The 24,235-nt window shown below is 35.1% G+C and overlaps 1 protein-coding gene across 1 annotated transcript in view; it reads left to right on the forward strand.

The window, feature by feature from the left end:
• LOC150103000 (uncharacterized) overlaps positions 1-24,235 on the forward strand; it is a 361,006-nt gene that overhangs the window by 231,205 nt on the left and 105,566 nt on the right. Inside the window, exons 12-13 of the mRNA XM_090397703.1 lie at positions 9,201-9,284; positions 15,104-15,222. Of these exons, the coding sequence (XP_090253829.1) occupies positions 9,201-9,284; positions 15,104-15,222 (203 nt within the window). The remainder of the gene's footprint in view (positions 1-9,200; positions 9,285-15,103; positions 15,223-24,235) is intronic.

A 24,235-nucleotide genomic window follows, 5' to 3' on the forward strand; every position in this document is an offset into this window, starting at 1 on the left:
ACTTGTGATAGCTTTTAGGATATTATTTGGTATTTGTCTTTCTTTTAATATGTTAAATAAAATGCTTCTTTTAACTTTGTCAAATGCTTTTTCAAAGTCAGTAAATGCAATATGTGTTTCTAAATTGTATTCTCTTCTTTCTCTATGATTAATTTTAGGCAAAAGGCTGGGTTTATACATGATCGTCCTTTTCTAAACCCATACTGTACATTCTGTACTTCTAAAATAAAGTTTTCAGAATATTTCATTATTTTTCTATTTAAAATTCTGCTATATATTTTGTAACAGGAATTTAGTATGCTTATACCTCTATAGTTTTTAGGGTCATCTCTATTACCTTTTTTTTTTAAAGATAGGAATCACAATTTCTTTTTTCCATTCTATTGGGGGGGGGTTACCAGTTGTATAAATTTTATTTAAAAATAATAGGAGTCTTTCTTTGAATCTTGTTCCTGCATATTTATAAAGTTCTGAACCTAGCTTATCTTCTCCAGGTGATTTTCCGTTTCTTGTTTCTTCCAGGCTGATTTCTAATTCTTCTTTAGTTATTTCCTTTTCATTAAGTGTTTGCCAGTTGTCTTTTTTAAAATATTTATCTGTCCACCGAATTGAAATTTAGAATTTCAATTCGGTGTTTAATTTATGTTTTCTTTCGTATCTGCATTTAGGTGTTTCAATATCTTATATACATTGGGTCTTATTTTATATAATTCTTGTTCTAAATTTGAAACAAATTTGTTCCATTATTCTCTATATTTTTTTCTGACTTCTCTTTTAGTTATGGCTCTTATTCTTTTATATTCTATTTCATCTTCTAATCTTTTACTGCTTAGCCATTTAAGATAGGCTTCTTGTTTCATTTTGATTATTTCTTTGCTTGTATCATCCCATATGTTCATTTTTTTTCCTTTTATTGAATTTTTGGTCTTTCCTAAGCTTTCATTTGCTGCTGCTGCATTTGTATCATTTTTATATTAAGCCATTCTATTTCTATTTCTTAATTTTGTTTTATTTTATCTAGATATTGGTTAATTCTTTGTTCATATAGCCATTGTATATTTGTGTCATTTAATAGTCTAGTTTTATAAACAAATGTTTTAAATTTTCTTTCTGTTCTTGTTACTTGTAGCCATTTAGGTGGTAATCTTAATTTTATTTTAACGAGGAAGTGGTCCCTGCTTATTTCATATCCTCTGTGAACTCTAACATCTAACGAAAACTTTGATGTCTTTTCATTTAAGATAAAATAATCTAATATTGATTTCCATCCTCTTGCTTCCCAAGTATATTTATGTATGCCTTTATGTTTATAGAAAGAATTCATTATTTTTAGATTATTATAAACTGCAAAGTCAATCAATTTTTTACCATTCCTGTTTAGAGTATGTTCTCCATATATTCCTATATTATTGTTAATTTTCGTGTTTCCAATTCTTCCATTTATCTCCTGCTAAAATTACATAATCATTTTTATTTATTTTATTATATATGTTTTGTAGCTGATTATAAAAATCAATATTATCCTGTTCTCTTCCTTCTTCTGGGGCATATAAACCAATTATTGTTAAATAACCTCTATCTATTTTTATTCTAGCTTCTATTATTCTTTCATTCCATAATTTATAATGTTTCAACTGTTTAGAAAGGGAGTGACTCCTGCATGACTCCTGCTTGTGCTCTTTGGTCTCTGTCAACTCCACTGTATATCACATTATATCACATTAAAATTTTCAGTTCTTTTTTGTTTCAGTGATTACTGCTATTTTAAAATTCCTTTCATTTAATATCTGGTCTAATTCTATTTCTTTATATGCTATTCCTCTTACATTCCAGTTTGCTATATTTATTATATTTTTTCGTTTCCATTTTCATTCCTTTTCCATTCCAGGATCATTTTCCATAGATTCATTCCAATTACCTTTTTCTGTCAGCTTAAAAGTAGAATTATGTTCTCCATGTCAGGTGACTAGCCTGACGATGGAATAGTTCAGTGGTAGGGCTGCTACCTTAAGGCTTCTGAACTAGCCTTCTTCCAAATTTAAACCCATAGGAGGAATAGGGTATATTGAAGGGTAAAGAGTAGATTATAGGAGAATAGAGCAGAATTATAGTAAAGGTTTATAGAGGGGACATAGTTGTAAGGCCAGAAATGGAAAGATCCCATGGCCCTGTAGCATAAGGGTCATAAAATAAGAAGAGTTGGCTGATTAGGCCTTATAGGAAAGATTAAAGTGAGTGGTTCTTCCTCAAAGTAGATGAAGAAGAGGATAGATCCAGCTAGGGATCCATGAGAGTGCCACTTCCCTTACAATCAAGATGATTGCCCCTTATGGCCCTGTTGGTCCACGAATCCTTATTCATTATATTCGGACCACCCCACCATATATACATATACACACACACAGATGTATATACACACACATACATGGTGGGCTCCCTTATCCGCCACGCAGGGGACACACGCTCCTTAGGGGGTTACAGGATCCCCCCACCGAGAACAGAAATATTAAAATACTTAATTTTCATCTACAACACCTGTAACTTACAAATTATAGTAATGCTGTTACTTTTTCCTCTGGGGTACCTGAGAAAAATTAACCAGAACTTTTAAGAAATATATATCCTTAAAATATAGGCAAAGGGCCTTTGAAGGTAAAGATTCCTTCAAATCCTATATTAAGCTTGCTATTTTAACCACTCCCTTTAAAAAAGAAAAAAGAAAAAAAGAAAAACTCTTCTCTCCCTCTCCTGTTTGTTTAAGGTGTATACAAAGTTCCTTCAAGTTAGCTTATTATGGATGATAAAAACAAATATATCCATTGCCACAACTATGAGCAATAAAGTCTAGACCATGCCACACAAAAAAAAAAACTACTATGCTTCATTGCAACAGGTATAAAAATAATTGACTTTGTTTTGAAATTGGCAGTTTGCTTGGAAAAGTCAGTTTAACCTAAATAAATATTACAGATACTCCCAAATTATTGAAGATATGGGAAAGGATAATTTTAATGCTTACATAATTAAGACTACCAGCTAACACCCATTCTCGGACAACATTTCTGGAACATAATACTTTAAGACTAAAGCATTTCCATTTCCTTAGTGTTACCTGAGTGTGTTAGTTTTATATCATATCTCTAGGATGTGCATGTGTGTGACATAGACAAAATACAGTAGCGCCCCCACCCCCCCTTGCTTATCTGCAGGGGATATGTTCCAAGACCCTCAGCAGATACTGAAACTGCAGATAGTACTGACCCCTATATATATATATATATACTATGTTTTTCCTATACATACATACCTATGATAAAGTTTAATTTATAAATTAGGCACAGGATGAGAGTAACAATAACTAATAACAAAATAGAACATTTATAACAATATACTCTAATAAAAGTTATGTGAATGTGAATGAAATCTTAGCATCCTCAGCATATGATTTTTTTTCTCTAATTTTGGATAAGCCAAACCGGTGTTAATTCCAAGAACTTCTCATTGTTCTCAATGCCTCTGTCATTATGATAAGAATGATATTCATCTCTTAGGTCTATAGATACCTCTGCATGCTTTAGTGGCCATCCCATTCAAAGCAACTATGCTACAGTGTGATTCTTGCTCTTCAGGTGGAAACCCAAGTTCAAATCCTGTCTAGAATAATATGTAGGCCTAAGTGTTAGTTATAGCTCATGCTGGCAATCTAATAGAAATAAAGCATAGCATGCAGGAATGAAATTAAATGTTAACTGTGGTTTCACTTTTTGCAGTTTCAGTTACACGCAGTCAATCCTGGTCCAAAAATATTAAATGGAAAATTCCAGAAATGTACAGTTCATATGTATTGAGCACCGTTCTGAGTAGTGTGATGAAATCTCACACTGTCCTACCCAGGACATGAATCATTCCTTTTGTTCAGTGTATCCATGCTGTACTAAATGACTAAAGGGTGGGTAGCATATACAGTACTTTTATGGTTGGTTGATTTAAGTTTTATTGGTGCAAGGATAGTAAAGGTCATACTGCACCATAGCAAAAGTTACAGCAGTATGCAAGTGTTAATAAATAGTCATAAAGGGATAAATTAGTAAATAATATATATGTACAGAAAATTAAGTCAATGCAGTATGTACATATAAACAGAATTAATAATTAAATACATTTGTATAAATTAATTCCTTGTAAAAGTTAAAAATGTCATGCAATTTGCTTGAGAGTGATAATATCTGTTGGAGTGTATATGGCTTAATCAGATAAGTAAAAATTTCATTTCTCCCTTCCCTCTCTCTCTCTCTCTCGTGAAGTGCTGACGCTCTACCAGAATATGAGAAATGGTAAGATGTGTGTTGCATTTTTCACATATAGGTAAATTATCAGCCCTCAGTAAATAAGAATGTGTAAGATGACTGTGACCTATATAGATCCTAGCAAGAACAACTTCCTCTCTTCTGTTTCTTTATTGACTAGACTGCGAGTGCTTCATTTCTGGCTAAATATTGTGCAATTTGTTCGTCAATGCTTCCTGGCATGACAACTGCCACTGAGCAATTAGCTTTAATCTTATAAAATATCGAGTCTGTATAGGGAACTGTCAAACAGTACACTGAAAAAGTATGAGCTGATCTTGCAGCTGCAGTTTCATTTCCTTTAATTCCAATGTGGCTGGAAATTCAGCACAACTGAACATCAAAATTTAGTGGCAAGCCCTGAAGAAAACATTGATTGATTCAGCCAGAGAGGCATGTTGTGAGGTTGTCTGCAAGGATATAAAAATCATAACTCCATGGTGGACACAGAAAGATAAAGAGGCAGTGAAGGAAAAGAAAGCATATCAAAAGTTCCTGGTGAATAAGTCAGCTTGTGCTCTTGGAGAATAGAGACAAATGTAAGAAAGCTACACACTGTAAAACTAGCTAAACAAAAGTTATGGGAAGACTTTGGCATGAACATAGAAAATAAATATCAGGAAGGTGGCAAGATATTCTGGAAGCTGTTGTAAAAGTTCAGAAATGGAAGAAAGAGTGCTGTAAAAGGAATTAGAGATGATAAAGTGACATGAAAACTGGAGAAAGAGATATCCTTGAAGTATGGAGTAATTATTTTGAAATATTGCTAAATGAAACAAGCAGTGATAACACAGTGGTAAAAAACACTCAACAGACATGCAATCAGGAATACCTATCCGTACTTGAAGTAGAAAAAGCTATCCAAAGCAAGGCTGGAGAAGTAGATGATATTTGACCAGAAATGCTCAAGTATGGAGGCATAAAACGTTTGCACTGCATAGTTCAGAAGGCCTGGACAGAGGGATGAATAGATGATTGGAGTAGAGCTTTCATAGTACACATATATAAAAAAGGGGAAATAAAATTGAATGTGAGAATTACAGAGGTATTTCCTTATGAGTGTTCCTGGTAAGATTTATGCAAGTATATTTGATAAACGGTTGAGAAGGATTGTGGAAGGGAAGCTTGGTGAAGAACAAGCTGGATTCAGGCCAAATAGAAGCTGTCAGGATCAGATTTTCACTTTACAACAAATAGTTGAGAAATTGAGGGAATATAACAAAGATCTCTATTTAAGTTTTGTAGAACCTGCAAAAGGCACATGGCATGGTGTCAGAGGTATAGCTGGGGAGGGGGAGGGGGCACTTCGAACCTTTTTGAACTTTTCCAGTTAATTCTAAAATACAGTCTCGAGAACTAATTTTCAAATATTGTAATACTACTGCGAATTTTCCTCACAATTTCCTCTAAGTGTTGCTAGTTGAGAGAGAATTTTTTCTAAATAAAATTGATTAAGAATTACCTACATTACTATGAAATAGACTTTGCCAATGTCATTGACGATTTTCCTAACAGAAAAGCAAAAAAAATAATATTTTAGAACGTTCAAAATTAAAGTTTTACTTCAAAAATAAACATAATGTTTTAATTTATTTCCCTATACGTCATTTTGACTTTTTGTAGTATTTTTGGTGTGTATTGAGAGGGGCGACAAACTCAGGGACCACCCCCAGGCAGCAAAAGTTCTAGCTACACCACTGCACGGTGTCAGGAGAAAAGCTATTCAAAACACTACAGTCGTATGTTGTCAATGGAGCATTATATCAAGCAATACTTAGTCTTTATTTGAGTTGTAAGTCAGCAGTTAGAATTGAAGGAAAGTACAGGAAGATGGTTTTATGTCAAATCTTATGTCAGACAAGAATGTACATTATCCCCTCTGTTATTTATTATCTGTATGGATCACATTATGAAGGAAGTGGTATTAAATCTGATATCAAAATTGGAAATGTTAATGTCAGCTCTTTGCTTTATGCTGATGATGTTATACTTCTAAATAAAAATAGACAGAAGAATTGAAAATATGAACTGTATTGTGAATGAAGAACCTATAGAAAACAAGTAAAACATTTCAGCTACTTAGACATGATTTTTAGTGAAAATGGTAAATTAAATATGGAAATAATAACTTTAGTTTAATCCTTTATCCAAGTGTGTGCAAACAAAGTTTGCACCTGAAGGTATCATCCTTTCAACAGTTATGCATTAAGGGAAGGGCTTGAAAGGCCCTTCCCTTAATGCATAACATTATACATATCTGCAAGGAGATGTATTTTGCATTATGGGAGATACTGAGATAAGAGTGTTGGTAGCTTGCTCCACCTTTGCGAGGAGTTTCCCGGTGTTGTACCACTTTACCCAGTCCTGAAGATACTTTCAGGCACAAACTTTGTTTGCACGCACTTGGATTAAACTAAATTTATTATAGTCTGACCAAGTGAAAAATAAACTTTCAACATCTTTCTCTAAATCCAGAGTAATTTAATAAAAAGGTGGCACACTGTTTGGCAGTATAGGAGGAGATGACCTTGCCAATGCTTCTGCCTGGTATCTCCACTTGGGCCTGGCTCCCACTGAAGAGACCTCAATAAAGGTCAAACTAGTCTAGGTAGTGGCCTTTCCCTTAATGCATAACATTATACATATCTGCAAGGAGATGTGTTTTGCATTATGGGAGATACTGAGATAAGAGTGTTGGTAGCTTGCTCCACCTTTGCAAGGGGTTGCCCGGTGTTGTACCACTTTACCCCAGTCCTGAAGATACTTTCAGGCACAAACTTTGTTTGCACACACTTGGATAAAGGATTAAACTAAATTTATTATAGTCTGACCAAGTGAAAAATAAACTTTCAATAAATATGGAAATAGACAACAGAATCAGTAAAGCTGGTATGGTAGGAAGTCAACTGAATAAATTTATATAGAATAAGAGAGAAATTAGTCAAAACACTAAATTAGCTGTATACAAGGCAGTGTTCAAACCCATTTTAACTTATGGATCTGAAATAATTTATGGTTAGAAATAAAACACTTGACCAAAGACTAGAGACCACAAATGTGAGAGTCCTGAGAAAGATTAGAGGTGTGATAAGATTGCATCAATGGCAATATCATATTTAAAATGAGAATATTAGGAAAGAACTTAACATTGTTAGCATCCAGGAATGTGTTAGCAGAACTAATCTCATGGTATGGTCATGTGAGCAGAATCAAAGAGGAAAGATTAGCAAAACAAGTGTTCTCTGCCAGTTTGGCATGAAAAAGAACCAGAAGAAGCCCAAGATATAGGTGGATTGATATGGTATAAAGTGCCTTAGAAGACAGAAATTATAAGATCTGATAATATTGGAGTCTTGACAGGTAACAGATTGATTTGGAGGAAAATTGTAGATATGAAGTTAATAATGTTGTAAGTTTTTCATTTAGTACTATCATATCCTGTATACCCCTTGATGGTACATATCAGGAATTTGATGATAATGATGATGTTTCTCATATCAAATGTATGGACTCGAAGACTTATTTTAAACAGTATTAGATTAAGAAGTATTTTTAAAATATATATTTCCATTGTACCTTATCTTGACTGAACTGACAGTACACTGAATATCTTCAAGTTATTGTCAACTCTCACAGTAGCAAACTTGTTCACTGTAACTTTATTTGCCTGGTTGGTCCTGTGGTTTGCTCTCCTACCATCTAACAGCAAGTTCACATCATCACACGAACATGGATGTTTGTAAATGTCTTTAGGTAGGTGACGAATTTCATCACCTGGTGTGAGACCTCCATCCAATTTTTGCAAACCCTGATGTATCTTGAAAAAGTTACATATTTAGTCTCTAGAGTAGGGTTTCTGCATTATGTAAACAGAATATAAAAATATTATAAAAAATGAACATTAGCTTTTATCTTTAGTGTTAATGTACGGGGCATGTTCAAAAAAAGACCAAACTTTTTTAAATAGCACAACCAGCAGAGAGAGCACACTGCAGCTACTGAGTGCACCTAGCTGCAGGTTTTGACAACAAACTGCCATTTGCCTCATTCTGCTATGAACATTTGTCTTCGAGTTACATCTGCTGAAATGAGCATGTGCATAAGCTGTTCTTGGGATTAGTGACAAAGTGACAGTGAAAGAGCTTGAAGAACAATGTGTGTGTGTGTGTGTGTGAAATTTTGCTGCAAACTTGGTAAAAATTTTACAGAGACATTTCAATTCTTAACCAAGAATATGGAGAGGACTGTATGACCAGTTTAAGCATTTTAAAAAGGCAGAACATCAGTTGGTGAAGATCCCAGGCTTAGACAACCTTCCACATCGATAGGTGAAGACCATGTCGAGAGAGTTTGTGATGTGATTTATGGAAATCGTCATTTAACTATCTGAGAAGTTGCTGGTGAAATGGGCATCAGTGCAAAATTCATGCTGTGTTTGTTGACTGACGATCAGAAAGAGAACCATGTTGAAATCAGTCAGGAACTAACCATTATGCCCCATCAACCCTATTCTCCAGACTTAGTCCCAGTAGATTTTTCCTGTTTCCAAAATTTAAAACCACTTTGAAAGGACTTTGTTTCCAAATCATTGAGGTAATTCAGGAAAATGGAATAAGAGAACTGTGCCATCGCAGAAAGTGAATTCCAGGAAGCATTCCAACAATGGAAGAAATGTTGGAAATGTGTATCACCAGTAGAGGGGACTACTTTGAAGGGGACAGTGCTTAAAATGTAAAATGAACAATAAAAACTTTATAGCAAAAGTTTATAGCATAAATAATATTTATATATATATATATGAATAAATAATAAAATTAAGTAAATGCAAAAATTCCTTGAAAATTGTCTTTCCAGATACCTGTGTAGCATATTTTTATCTTGATCCATACTATAGACCTGAAGAAAAATTGTATGGTGCATGGATGAATTCTTGCAGAAGTAAGTTTATTACTTTATAGAGTTAATAAGTATGAAAATGATTTAGAAATTATATGCAGATGTGTTTCACCATATACACACTTTGTTTCATATTCAGATTTCCACAGCCTTTGTATTCATCCAAGTCAGTTTTTCTTGAGGAAAACAAATTGACATAGGACAGGAATGTAAATAAAATATCGCTCAAAGTGAATGCTGAGATAGAGGTATTAATGACAGCATCACATTTGCAGTGTCACATATGCAGTGAGTGGTGCTTTTCATAGTGATCTTCATCATTATTGCTGATTGATAGATAAGATGGTGTGCCAAAATTTATGTAAGATCACACCATCAGTTCTGCTGCAATTAACGTGGTTCTGTAGAACTTCGCATCCTTTATCTGCTCTATCAAAGAGCAGCCACATTCCCTAGATCTTCCAGGTGTTTACCAGGTCCCTTGCAGTTGCAAACTGTCCTACTGTGACCAAGCAGGGAGGACAGCCAAATCAGAATTTTTGAACACAAGGACCACATCCAGTTCTATCATTACAGCCACTGTGGACTCTTGTTGACAGTATTATGGACACCCACCACAGTTTACATTTACACTGGAAGAACACCATGCACTGCAGCAAATGCAAATATGAGAGGCTATTCCTGAAATCTACCCCATTCCTGAAAAACTTTCCAAACCTCAACAAATTTGGGTACATGAAAGTGCTCCCAAATTCTGTTACAATCTGCTTTTGAATGCATAGGTTCACTTTGTTACAAAGTTGCAAAGCAGCTCTCTAATTTACTAACATCCTACACATGTAAATCTCTGTCTCTAATCAAAATCAGGATCCATTTTAAAGAAAAAAATTTGTGCTTTGTCTTAGCCCAAATGATGTCTTAATCAGTCTTGATATCATGTATCTCTTTGTATATGATTTTTTGGATGAAACATTAGAGTTACAAGATATTGTCAAAGTAACTCTAATGTTCCCACAGATATTGTCTCTGATTTTGTTATCCACTCAGGCAAACCACTTCTCAAAACTAATTTTACTAGCATCAAATAGAAAGCATCACCATGGATAGTCCTCTTCCTCCCACCCTTCTGAATTACGGAATGATTTCAAAAACAACTGCTGTGTAAACCCTTTGCATGGTATAGATTTGTTGTTATGTTCCATCGAGTCATTTTTGACTCCTGGTGATTCTATGAACTTACATTCTGCATTCAGATCTGTCCTTGGACATATCTTTCAGAATTTCCAAGCACATTCCAGTTGCTTCTTTAACTCCATCCACCCATCTAATTCTTGGTCTTCCTCTTCTCCTGCTTCCATCAACTTTTGTAAGCATCATCATCTTCTCCAGACTGTCATTTGCTCGCATAATATGTCTGAAGTATGACAATTTTTTGCTTGATGATCATAGCTTCGAGGGAGCAATCTGGCTTTATTCTATCTGATCTATTGGTTTGCTTTCTATTGCAGTCCATGGTATTCTTAGTAAGCATCTCCAAATCCATAATTCAAATGCATCTATCTTCCTTCTTTCACTCTTTCTCAGGGTTCAACTTTCACATCCATACAGCACCACAAGGAATACCATTGCTTTCACGATTCTGATTTTTGTTGTGAGGCTAGTTTCTTTATCTTTGAAGATCTTGCTTAAATTTGTCATTGCTTTTTTTCCGAGTCATAATCTTCTTCTAACTTCTTTGGTACAATAACCATCTTTATCAATTCGAGATCCTAGGAACACAAAATTGTTAACTGCTTCCATTTTCTCCCTATCTACTTCAAAATCATTAAGTTCACATGTTGCCATAACTTTTGTCTTTTTGAGGTTAAGTTTAAGACCATATTTAGCACTTTCTTCTTTAACTTTCATAATAAGTTCCTTCAGATCTTCTTTGCATTCTGCTAGCAAGGTGGTATCATCTGCATACCTCAAATTATTAATATTTTTTCCACCAATTTTAATTCCAACTGAAGACTCCTCTGGCCCTGCCATTCTTAAAATGTATTCGCTATACAAGTTAAACAGGTACAGAGATAAAATACATCCTTGTCACACCCCTTTACCTATAGTGAAATACTCAGTTTCTCCAAGATCTGTTTGGACAGTAGCTTCTTGTTCATAATAAAGATTCCTCAGAAGGATAATGAAATGCTCTGGTACTCCATTGTTCTTAATACATTCCACAGTTTCACATGATCTACAGAGTCAAAAGCTTTGCTATAGTTATGGAAACAAAGATAGGCATTCTTTTGATATTCCTGTGCTCTTTCTATTATCCATCTCACATTGGCGATTTTGATCTCTTATTCCTCTGCCTTTTCGAAATCTTGCCTGTTCATCTGGCATTTCTCTCTCCATGAATGGTTCCAGTCTTTTCTGAATGATCTTAAGTAAGACTTTACTTGCATGAGAAATCAGTACTATAGTTCTGTAATTTTCGCACTCTCTTGCATCGCCTTTCTTCGATAAAGGTATATAAACTGATTTTTTCCATTCCCTAGGCCATATAGTTGTGATCCAAATTTGCTGACATAGAGCTGTTAAAATTTTAACTGCCTCTTCTCCCAGGGCTTTGAGCAGCTCAGTAGGTATTCCATCTTCTCCTGGTGCTTTCTTACTGGATAGCTGTTGCAATGCCCACCTCACTTCACTCTCCAGTGGTACTGGCTCCTGTGTATAATCCTGCTCTTCAAATTTCTCAGTAATTTTGGGGTCCTTTCTGTAAAGGGCTTCTGTATACTCTTTCCATCTTTCTTTGATGTCTGCAGCTTCTGTAAGATATCCTTTGTGTTTACTTTTCAATATTGTCACCTTTTCACTAAACTTCCCTGTTAGTTCTCTAATCTTTTTGAAAAGATCTCTTGTTTTTCCTTTCTTGTTTTTAGTCTTCTATTTGTTAGCATTCCTGGTTAAAGTATTTTTCCTTGTCTCTTCTGGCTTGTCGTTGAAACTCTGCATTCAAATGCCGTACTTCCTGCAAATTTCCTGTGGCCTTCATTTTCCTCCTTTCCTAAGCATTTTTGATGGCATCTTCTGACAGCCATTTTTCTTACAAACTGTTGGAATATTCTTCTTTGCTTCTATTTTAATTATATCTTTAATCTCTTCCCACAGTTCATCTGGTTCTCTTTCACACAAATTGAGTATGTTGAATCTGTTCTGTATATTAATATTGTATTCAGCTGGTATGTTTCCAAGATCATATCTGATTGACATTTGTGTTGTTTTTAGTTTCTGTAATTTCATATGTATCATAACAACTAATAACTCATGGTCTGTTCCACAGTCTGCACCTGGAAAATTTCACTTCTCCATCTTCTTTGTCCAAGTATATAGTCAATTTGATTTCTCTATTGTCCATCAGGTGATATCCATGTGTACCATCTTCTTTTGTGCTGTTTAAAGCAGGTGTTAGTAACAAATAAAGAATTCTCTGCACAAAACTCAACTAGTTTCTTCCCTGCAGTGTTACGAATATCTAAACGAAAACGACCTGTTATTCCTTGTTCCTCAGTCTCTCCCACTTTTGCGTTCCAATCTCCAGTAAGTAGCCATAAATCTCACTTTGGTGTTGCATCTATCACTTCTTATAGCTTGCCATAAAATTCTTCAATGTCTTCTTCTGGTGCCTCTGTAGTGGGTTGGTGAGTCAATGAATGATGGTCATATTCATTGGTTGTCCACTCACTCTGAGAGAAATGATTCTGTCACTCACTGGATTATAACCTAATATATACCTGGCCATCTTTTTCCTGAGTAAGTAAGATACTCCATTTTTATGACTTGTCTCATGTCCTGATTAATACACCATATACCGCTATCTAAATTGAAAAGGATCAATATATTCTTTCCTAGACTACCTTATTCTTCATCAGTCAGAGGTATCTTCAGTTTTCTGTCTTCAGAGAACCCACACCGAACTTTTTATCCTTGTTCAGAATCAGGCACCATTAAAACTTATTCATCAAGATCGCTTACTTTACTGAGAAAAAGAAATGCATCTCTTTTTCTCTGATGGCTTAACTCTGTATTTTTTCTAAAGAACATCATTAACAGTTATGGAGTTTTTCCCATCACCAGTCTCTCACTCAATTATATCACTGTCCCATATGTCAGAGGTGTCTCTGAGTCAATCTCCAAATTGCATAAATGCATTGGTCTCAGAGTGATTTTTGCCTGATTAATAAACTTTCCCCTTTTCTAAGCTCTACAGTGATAAAGTGTAGAGCTTAGAAAGGGTAGGCTAAAGGGAGAAAGATTTGTCTTTCTCCCTTTAGGGAAAGAAAGTTTATCTTTCTACCTAAAGGGAGAAAGATGAACTTTCTCCCTTTAGCCTACCCTGATGTCTGTCAACTTTTCTGTGGAATTTGTTAGACACTGCAGAATGTAGAAGGTGCCTGTGGTTTATTATGCTTCAGTCAAACTGGTAGAACTCTTATCAACATCTGGACTATACTAAATTGTATAGTTGTGGACTTGCTGAACATGCCACTCCTAACATAGAATTCTTGAGCCTCCTTATTTACTTGTTGGCAGTATTGCCCTTTGGTTGCAAAGACCTGAGTTTGAATATGATATAGGACAGAAAGAATATTTAGAAGTGCTTTTGAACTAAAGGTGAGTTAATCAGTCTCTTACAGAGGTGGAGGGTTTTTTATTCATCACAAAGACCAGCTGATCAGAGAATACAAGGAATTTACAGATAAAATGTTCATTATATTGGTTTCATAGGATGGGCCATATCCCCATATGGGACTCGAGGCTGTTGTATCATATACTAAATAAATAAAATAGGATTCTTTAGAGAAGACTGAAATCTTATATAAAAGTTCTTCTTTTGTGGAGCAGTTGTATAAAGAAAGCTGTGAAATCTGTAATTGATCTGATGAGTTTAATTATCCCTTTATGAAATTGCTCTTCTTCACATAGCCTTCCCTAGTTAATTTTTTATAACATGTATAAAAAATGGCATTAGGATTTTAGAGCAGTTCACACCATGTTTCTGTTTTATTCACATGTGGATCGCATATTCTCATTTTTTATTGTTCATTTTGTTACTCTTGCTTTGTTTAATTTTGAATTCATACTTGAAAATGCCCTTGATACTTGGGCAAAACTTTTTGCAATTAAAATTGTAATGTAGGTGTTCCATTATTAGCTTTTATTTAAATGAATACTTTTGTTTCATTTCATTGAAATAAATCATTCATTATCACAGTGATTATCTACTTTACAAAGCATCACTTGTAATAATAGTAACATAATAATAACTTCATATTCATTCATAGCACTATAATTAATTTTGACCGTAAAACTTGTTTGATTATTTAAAATTAAAGCAATTCAACAAATCTTGATATAATTTCCAAAAACTAAACTTCACGAAGTCTACCTAAACAGAGTACAGTTGATAAGGATGAACAGACAGATAGATAGTTATCTGCATATAATTATCTGTTATTGCAGATGTATCTAAAAATTGATGATGGTAGCAGTGATAGTAGTTGATTTGATAGTGGTAGTGACATCGTGTTGTAATTGGAGAATTAATTAAGAATTAGGTGAGATGCAAGAGATGTATGTAGTAGAGTAGAGTGGAGTGCCCTCCCATGATGAGTCCTTGGACTCCTTGGAGGTGTCACATTATAATAATAATAATAATAAGTAATTGGTAATAATAATAATCAGTAATCATTATCATTAGTAATAATGATATTTGTACTGTATTAGAAATTAATTGTAAAATTGCATAGAAATGAGAAACAACATTTTTATCAACCCTAGTTGTCACTCTAATTCTTTTTCATTTTTTTCCCACCAAGGTAAAAGTGCTCTATTGAGTATCAATCCTGTAGCATACTTAATATTTAACTTCCCAAAGCCTGTTATGGGAAGTCCATCACTTCTTTCTTTCAGAGATGTGTGTGTATTACTTGAGAAAGTAAGTTGAAAACTTGATTAGTTTTGTATCAGAATTTTATTAATGTTTTGAATACTTAAAACAAGAATCATATGTATTTTCTGATTAATGTTTACATATAGGTGCCAAACAAAATTGTGAAAGCACCTTCTTAATATCATTTAATTTGTTATTGAGTAGCCTCCAACATGTCACCCTGTTGGCATTGTTTAACAAAAGTGTGAAGTTATCTGTTCTATCTGTGAAATAATAAAGTGTTATTTCTGCTGATTGAGGTAAGAGTCACAATCAGTTTTGTAATTTTTATCATTAGTCTTCATCGAAAGAGTTTATTTCACTCTGTTCCTTTTCTTTAAAACATATATGATCGTTTCAATCTGGAACTGTTTGCTGAATAGTTCCTGTTGGATGGATAGGATATCAGGCCATGTGTTATAAGAAGATGCAAGAGAAAAAGCACTACCTCTGACCAAGCTGTTTAAGTCTCAGCTTTGACAGGAAGTACCAAGGAAGCAGAAAGAGGGCGAAATAGGTTCCATTACTTGTAATAATTTCAAGACAGAAGTAGCAAATTACTGATAAATCACATCTCAGGAGTGGTATTAAAAGTTGAGTAAAGGGCAAATTCAGGAATAGATGTATAGAAATATAATAATGGTGGAGAAAAAGTTTTCAAAAGAGGAAAGTCTTTATTTAGTAATATGTTAATTTTTCATTAATAAAGTAGTAACGGTTGGGTTGGGTGAAGGAAATAGCTACAGCATGATACTAATAGATTTTGCAGAAGTATTTGACAGAATATCATGGAACTTTGTTATGTCACTTGGAGCAGAACTGGAGACATGGCAAATTAAATATGGAAATAGACAGCAGAATAAGAAAAGCTGGTATAGTGGGAAGCGAGTTAAATTTTACTCCATCATATATTTCTTGGTGTTAGTCCAAGAAATAATATATGATGGAGTATAATCCAAGAGAAGGCTGGTGACTAATGATGTCTATCACTGAGCTCAGTACTTTGCTATTGCTGTTTAATTGGCACATAAATAATATAGAGATGATTTGAAGGAGAATTTCCAGTTGTGTGCAGATGATGCAACATTGGAAGGCAGTAGTTAATAAAAATGATGTATGAGGGTGGTCTGAAAAGTTCTTTGACTCGACCATAGATGGCAACACTATCGGCACGATTTTTTTTCTAAGTTGGTGCATCTGTCATAAGCATCCATGTGAAATTGCAAGTATTCCTTGAAATGGATAAAATTGAGTATTGTGTAAAAGTTATAAAATTCTTTGTAAAAGAAGGTTTAACAGTAAAAGAAATTTATTCGAAGTTCATAAAAGTTTATGAACATACATTTATTCCAGCAATGCTTCAGTGCCATTATCCCATCCCTGTAATGGTTCTCAGTAAGATCTGCAAAATACCCCTCTACAGCAGCAATCACCTCTTGATTTGAAGAAAAATGCTGATCAGCTAGGAAGAGTTTTAGTTTTGGGAAGAGATAGAAGTCAGAGGGAGCCAAATCTGGGGAATAGGAAATTTGAGTTGGACATTAGTGAATAGAAAGGAGACATGAAAACTGACCATTATGTCAGTGTGTGGGAATGTGGGGTTTTCTGTACTGGCTTTAAAGTGAGCTAAGTTTTTTATGTGTGAAGGAGTGTTGGCAGCACATTGTGAGAGTGTTAGCTAAATGTTTGGCTAATTTGTGTGTGGGAGAATCAATGCCATCCACAGTGACACATTTTGTTTATGGATTTTTGGTAGCCCATATATCCGTGGTGAAGGGGGTCTAGAATTAAACGGTCTTAGTTTGTTGGTGACTTCTACAGGCCAAGAGGTGACCTTTTAAAGGAACCTCTGAGGTATTCTGATCTATGTATTAGTGGGATCATATTCTAAAGGAAGTTTGGCAGAGCAATTTTGAAGTAAGCAAGCAAGCAAGCTTACCTGTGTAATATTTTTGGTTTAAAACCACTTAGCATTCCCCTTATCTGCTTTGGTAATTACTATTCTATTGTTGTTTTTTTTAATTTCTTGTAAAGCTTCATATTCCTTCTTTGAGAGATTGCTTTTTTTGTGATTTTTGGGCAAGTACACTGCTACATCCAATCTGATGTTGGTAATATGGGTAGGAAGGCTGAGAATATGTCATTCAACTTGTATCATTATTTCTTCTGCTGGAATTTTCTAAGGAGCTAGTGCATAACTGTCTGCCCATACCCGATACACTAATCATATGTCTTCCAGATGGTTCCTTATCATTTTCAGTTTATTGAAAACCTATGCATACAGGAAAATATTTGCACAAACAATCACATCATTTTTAAGGATACCATCTCAACAGTATGGTATCCTTAAAAACACTAATCCACAGAGCTAGAACAATTTATTGTAATGACAATGCTCTCACTGCTGAACTCACTCACATCACACCTTCTTAGCCAATGGCTATAATCCCCATAGGATAGAAAAAATACTAAATGCTCCCTTCAAATTCCCACCCCCCACTGTCTACCACAGAAGACTACAACAAAACTGTCACCATCTCATACATCCAAGGCACATCTGAAAAGATATCTAGAGTGCTTAATAAACATCAAATACACACCATATTTAAACCATATGTTAAACTGGCAACTCTCATCCGTTCACCCAAGAACAGAATCTCTTCTTTATCACATCGAGGAGTCTATGAAGTGATGCTCTGTTCGTGTGATCGAGCTACTATGGACAGACAGGAAGAACTGTGGATATCCACCTCAGTGAACATAAAAAATATATCTTGCACCATTGCTGTGGCAAGTCCGTTCTAGCAGACCATGCCTTGGATATCCCTGCACACATGATCAATTGGATAAAAAACAAAAATGCTGCACAGAAGTTGGTATAAGTTAGAGCGATTGTTCTTTTAATCAACAGAAGCCTTGAACATACTCCAAACCTCAACAAGTACAGCTGTATAAATTTGCCAAAGAGGCAGTCATCTTAGACCTAATTAATACCTGCTCTCTCTGTTTTTTTTTTTTTTTTTTTTTTTTTTTTTTTTTTTTTTTTTTTTTGCCTAATTAGGACTTTAGTCTTTGTGTTGTATATTACAATTGTTATACTGGATTGTTGTTTGTTTTGTGTACTATGCAAACTGTTTTTGTGCTCTGAAGATGCTGGATAGAATACCAGCGGAATATCAGCAATAAGTTAATAAATAGTTATTTTGTTATTAGTCTGTGTTATACCATTAAAATTAATCAACATTTTTCACTGTTAAATCAGATACTGAAGTTTAAAATCTGTCAAGTAAAAAATGAAATAAAAATGATTTTGAGTTGATATATATGCAACGTGGAAACCTGAAAAAAAAATTATCCTTGCAAACCATCATTCCTTGATTCCAAAAAAAAAAAATAAATAAATAAAAAGATGATTTCTTGATTGCTGAACAACCTACAAGAGGGTATTTCATGACTGAATATGCAGCCACTGCCACTGTAAGGATTCTTTGACATATATAGAACAACCTATTTATAATAATCTGCCCCTTGAATTTTCCCTCATGTTCTTTTACCAGATAAATGTTGCTTTTATCTCACATAACTGTGCGCATAATTTGTTTTCTTTTGCTGTCTTATTTCATTTTGCACTGTGGACTACTTGATTTCACAACATACACATTGAATTTATATGCATCCATCCATCCCTCCAGTTTTATTCTTTGATAACAATGCCCCTTTTTCACTAGATTGATATCTCAGAGCAGCTCTATATCACGTTTAGAGCAACCTCTGTGGTCTCTGTCATCAGTGTTCCTGTTAAACTGTGTACTAACAGCTGCTTCTCATTCTTTCTGCAGGTGCTAAATCATACTAGTCCTACGTTGCAAGATATATATATCTGCACTGTGGTTGGGGAATTTTTTATTGGTACAAAAAAATACAAAATAAAATTAAAAAATACATTTTTTACATAGTTTGTAAATCCTGCTTATGAGACAACATGGAGCTTTTTCAATCTACTTTGTATCTCCAGTAAGTGGAGTGTTGGTCTCACACTGAATGCTGGAATTCATTTCCATTTAAAGACAATTGCAAACATCTTTGCCCACAGTGCGAGTTGACCTGTTGTATGTTAATCACTCAGCCAATTGAGCTAATATACATGTCGTGCATAAGTTTCTACAACAGAGTGACTTATATTTGTTGTATAGATTGTTCTTCAGGTATTTCTGGTTTTCTATGTGCTGCTTGAAAATTTATTTTCAGATTGCTTTCTGAAATTTCCTGTGTAAGTGCATCAAAATCCAACTCTCTAAATTTCAAGTTCTGTTACTGTTTTTGGTAACTGACTACTCAAGTGTTTGTGTTTTGGTTATTAACAATGTTTAATTAATTCTTTTAGAAAGACATTGGCTATTCATTACTGTTTTTTAAGGAAATTACAACATAGATTGATTATTAATGAACATTTCCAATATTTTGGCAGTCAAATTGCCATCATCAGGGAACACAGCACAGTTTGATATGTGCATGCTAGCACTAAGAGTGATTGAATGAGACTGATGCATGGCATGGCAACCAAAGTTGAACCTAAGTTCAAAAAATAAGCCTAAAATCAGCAATGAATTGCCAAACACAAGGACTACATCCAGTTCCACCACTGCAGCCACTTATTATGAGAAATTATTTCTAGAATTTGCTTCAGAAACTACCCAAACCTCAGTAAGTTTGGTCATATGAAACAGCCCAAATTTGGTAAGCACTCATCCACCAAGTAGCCAAGATCACCCATTAGCCCACTAGGAGGAACTGTTTAGGACTTCAAGTTCAACTTTGGTTGCCATGCTTCACCTTCAATTATCCATTCTTAGTGCTTGTATACACATCGTATTATACTCTGTTCCCTGATGATGATAATTTGACAATGCTGAAATATCGGAAATATTAATTAAATTTATTATAATTAACACGTTCGCTGTCAACTACGAGTATACTCGTAGTTCGTATATGAGCTTCACAAGCCAACTACGAGTATACTCGTATGTCGATTTACCAACCTCCTATGCCAAACACAAGTTAACCCTTAGTATAATTACCTTAATTTGGACCCTTGGATTCTGAATAAAGCGGAGAGCATGTCTGGGGGGCTTGGTAGAAGGGAAATAATTTCAATTAAAATATAGTATATTATATATGTACCTCAGAAGCCAACTATGAATATACTTGTATGTCGATTACCAACCTTCTATGCCAAGCGCGAGTTAATCTGTAGTATAACTAGTAATTTGTAAATCAATTTAAAACTAATAAAATCAATAAAAATAAAAACCAATCAATAAAATAAAAAAACAATTTATTCAAATTGTTTCAATTTATTCAATTTCACGCACAATGGTGGTTTTCCTGGCAAACAGGACAATAATAACGTGTTTCATGTACACACAGGGCATGGCTTTGTCGGGCGATTCTTTTTTTCTGTTGGGATAAAATTTCAAAATAATGAAAATCCCGATTCTTCCTGATATTCTCTGATGCTGTAAGCTCATCCATTCCAACAAAAACTGAGATAAATTGATCTCTAAATTTTAATGCAGTCATTGCATTTCCAGTAATCATGTTATAAAATTTATGCGCATTTTGAATGTATACCTCAAAAATGCGTATTTTATCAATTTTAAAACCTGCCGTTTCAACGAAGTCAAATTGTGGGAGCTCTTGTTCTGAATTTTCCCAATAAGTAGATGTTGATGTATTTGGCTGGATGCTAACTTCATCTTCAAAAGTTTCTTCATCATCTGAGTCACTGCTAGAGTCGTTGGTAGGATCATCTTCGGAATCGGAACCAAATATTTCATGAAATTCATCATCGCTCATATTAGCATAAGCTTCTACTTCTGTATCAGTAAGTTTTCTTTTACTGGCCATGGTAAAATTGAAGGTTCTTAGAGACTAGAAACTAAACCTAGACTGGACGCAATAAACACCGTCGTCAGCGCATGTAATATATAGGTGGAAGTCATACGAGATTACTCGTAGTTGGCCTATGAAACAAAATTCTGTCTGATAAGCCGGCTACGAGTTTACTCATAGTGACCTTGAAGATTGGAGTGCTACGAGATTATTCATAGTTGGCATATGAAACAAAATTCTGTCTGATAAGCCGGCTATGAGATTACTCATAGTGACCTTGAAGACACGAAAGCGCTTGCCGTGCAGAACAAACTATGCCTGAGCCGTGGCAGTGAACGTGTTAATAAGGCATTAAATAATTAAGTCCGTAAGCATACAGTAATCTTTAATTAAATCTCAATTTAGTTCACATGGAGATCTTCAAGAATCATTGCAAAGCTGATCATTATGATTCTTGTCATATATCGTCATCCTACTTGGCTGAGTGGATATCATATCTGCTCTCCAACCAGAAGGATGCAGATTCAAATTTCACTGTGAATATGGATGTTTGTGAATGTCTTTAAGTGGGGGGGATAAATTTCATCATAATGTGTGAGACCACTACCCCATGAATTGGAGACCTGAAGTGATGGAGAAAAGTTCCATTTTAGTCTCTAAAAGCAGAGCTTCTGGATTATATGAATATAAATAAGAAAAGTTTTAAAAAAATATTATTATTATTATTATTATTGCATGGGCATCTCTATGGAGTCCTGTGACTCATTACAGGAGATACAAACTATCAACACAATATCTGTCATACCTTTCCTGAAACCATTAACAGAAAAAGCACTCACAGCTGACTCAGACAACCAATTTTATTTATTCACCATTCTCCAAGTAAAAAATCTAGTTCTCGTGCCCTTGATAACCACACTCTTATCCAACTTCCAAGGATGACCCCTTATTCTGTCTTGTCTAGCCAAGTGCTGAAACATTTCCCCTGCATCACTTCTATAAAATCCTTTAAGTAACTTAAAGTTTCTAATGTATCCCCCCCCCTTCCTTTTCACCTATAAACTAACTTTTGCAATCCACAAACCTTCAGTCTATCCTCATAGGGAGCATTCCACAGACCACTCATCATCTTGGTCACTTGCCTCTGGATCCTCTCCAACTTCTCCATCCCCAAGAAACCCAGATGACCAGACCTGAGCACAGTAATCCAGATGTGATCATATCAAGGCTTTATAAAGAGGAATGATAACTCCCTTATCTCTCTGCTTGTTAGTGTGCTCTTCAATATCCAAGTAATGTGAGGTGTAAATTTCAACTCTCTATCTACTACTACTACTCCTCAAATCCCTGGCATCATCCATTTCTTGGATTACATTTCCTTCAGTGTGGTACATAGCTTGTAATCTTTGTATCCTAAAATGTATAACTTTATACTTTTCCAGAATAAATTGACATCCATTATGTTTTGCCCATACTATCAGGCTATTTTAATCATCCTGCAAGTCCACTCGACATCACCTTGATTAATTAATACCCTACTACCCAACTTTGTATCATCAGCAAACAACTGAATATTTCCTTTCAGATTATTTCCTATATTACTATTACTATTATTACTATTACTATTATTACGGGCAACTCCAGGGAGTCATTAGACTCATCGAGGGAGGCCCCAATCATTTTCATCACAACTATTCGACATTCATACAGTATCTATCATACCTCGCCTTAAACTCATTCACTGTCACAGCATCCACCACAGACTCAGGGAGCGCATTCCACTCATTCACTACTCTAAAAGTAAAGAACCCAGCTCTAACACCTTTACTAACCACACTTTTGCCCAGTTTCCATGGATGTCCCCTAGTCCTCCCACAACCAGCCCTGTTCTCAAAAATATCTTCTGAATTAATTTTATAGAAACCCTTCAGTAATTTGAATGTCTCAATCATATCTCCCCTCCTCTGCCTATCAACCAATTTTTGCAACCCACAAATCCTCAACCTGTTCTCATACGGTTCATTCCACAGACCTGCTATCATCTTGGTCACTCTCCTCTGGATCCTCTCCACCTCCTCCCCATCAAGAAGAAACCTAGGTGACCAAATCTGAGCACAGTAGTCGAGATGGGGTCTTATCAAGGCTCGATACAGAGGAACAATAACCTGCTTGTCTCTGCTTGTCAACGTATTCTTCAGCAACCAAGTGATTTGATGAGCTGATTTGGCCACTTTTGCAACGTGTCCCCTAAATTTCAATTCCTTATCCACCAACACTCCTAAATCTCGTGCCTCATCAATTTCCTGGAGCACGGTTCCACCAATGCAGTAAATTGCCTCCAATCTTTTCACCCCAAAATGCATAACCTTACATTTTGCCACATTAAATTGACATCCATTCTCCCTAGCCCAGACCTCCAATCTATCCAAATCATCCTGCAAAATTTTGACGTCATCTGCATTCACTATTGCCCTACCCAACTTCGCATCATCTGCAAACAAATGAACTGTTCCTCTCAGATCCTTTCCTATATCATTTATGAACAAATTAAACAGCAGTGGTCCAAGAACAGATCCTTGTGGCACACCACTAGTCACAGGCCGTCTTGTGGACTCTACTCCTGAGTAAACCACTCTCTGATATCTCTCCTTCAACCACCCTCCTATCCATCTCACCAACCCTATGTCTATTCCCATATGCTGCAATTTACTGATTAGAATTCCATGTGGTATCCTGTCAAAGGCCTTAGCAAGGTCCAGTAGAATCACTGTAAACCCATTACCCTTATCCAGTTCAGCCGTCACTGTGTTATAATACGTGAGCAAGTTACTGAGGCATGACCTACCCTTCACAAAACCATGCTGTCCCCGATACAGTATCCCATTTTCTTCTAATATCATTTATATAAAATTAAACAGCAGTAGTCCAAGCACAGAGTCCTGTGGCACACCACTAGTCACCTGCCTTCTCCTGGATTCTGCTCCTCCATGTACTTATTTTTAGTATCTATCCATCAGCCACCCTTTTATCCATATCACCAGTTTCATATCCATCCCCATTTGTTTCAGTTTGCATAACAGAGTTCTATGTCAGATGCCTGAGTCTCCATAGTTCAGTCGGTATAGAC

The sequence above is a fragment of the Typopeltis vanoorti genome, chromosome 9 (genome assembly GCF_054136105.1).
Source record: "Typopeltis vanoorti isolate ZY-2024b chromosome 9, IOZ_Tvanoo_1.0, whole genome shotgun sequence".
In the NCBI taxonomy this organism is placed as follows: domain Eukaryota; kingdom Metazoa; phylum Arthropoda; class Arachnida; order Uropygi; family Thelyphonidae; genus Typopeltis; species Typopeltis vanoorti.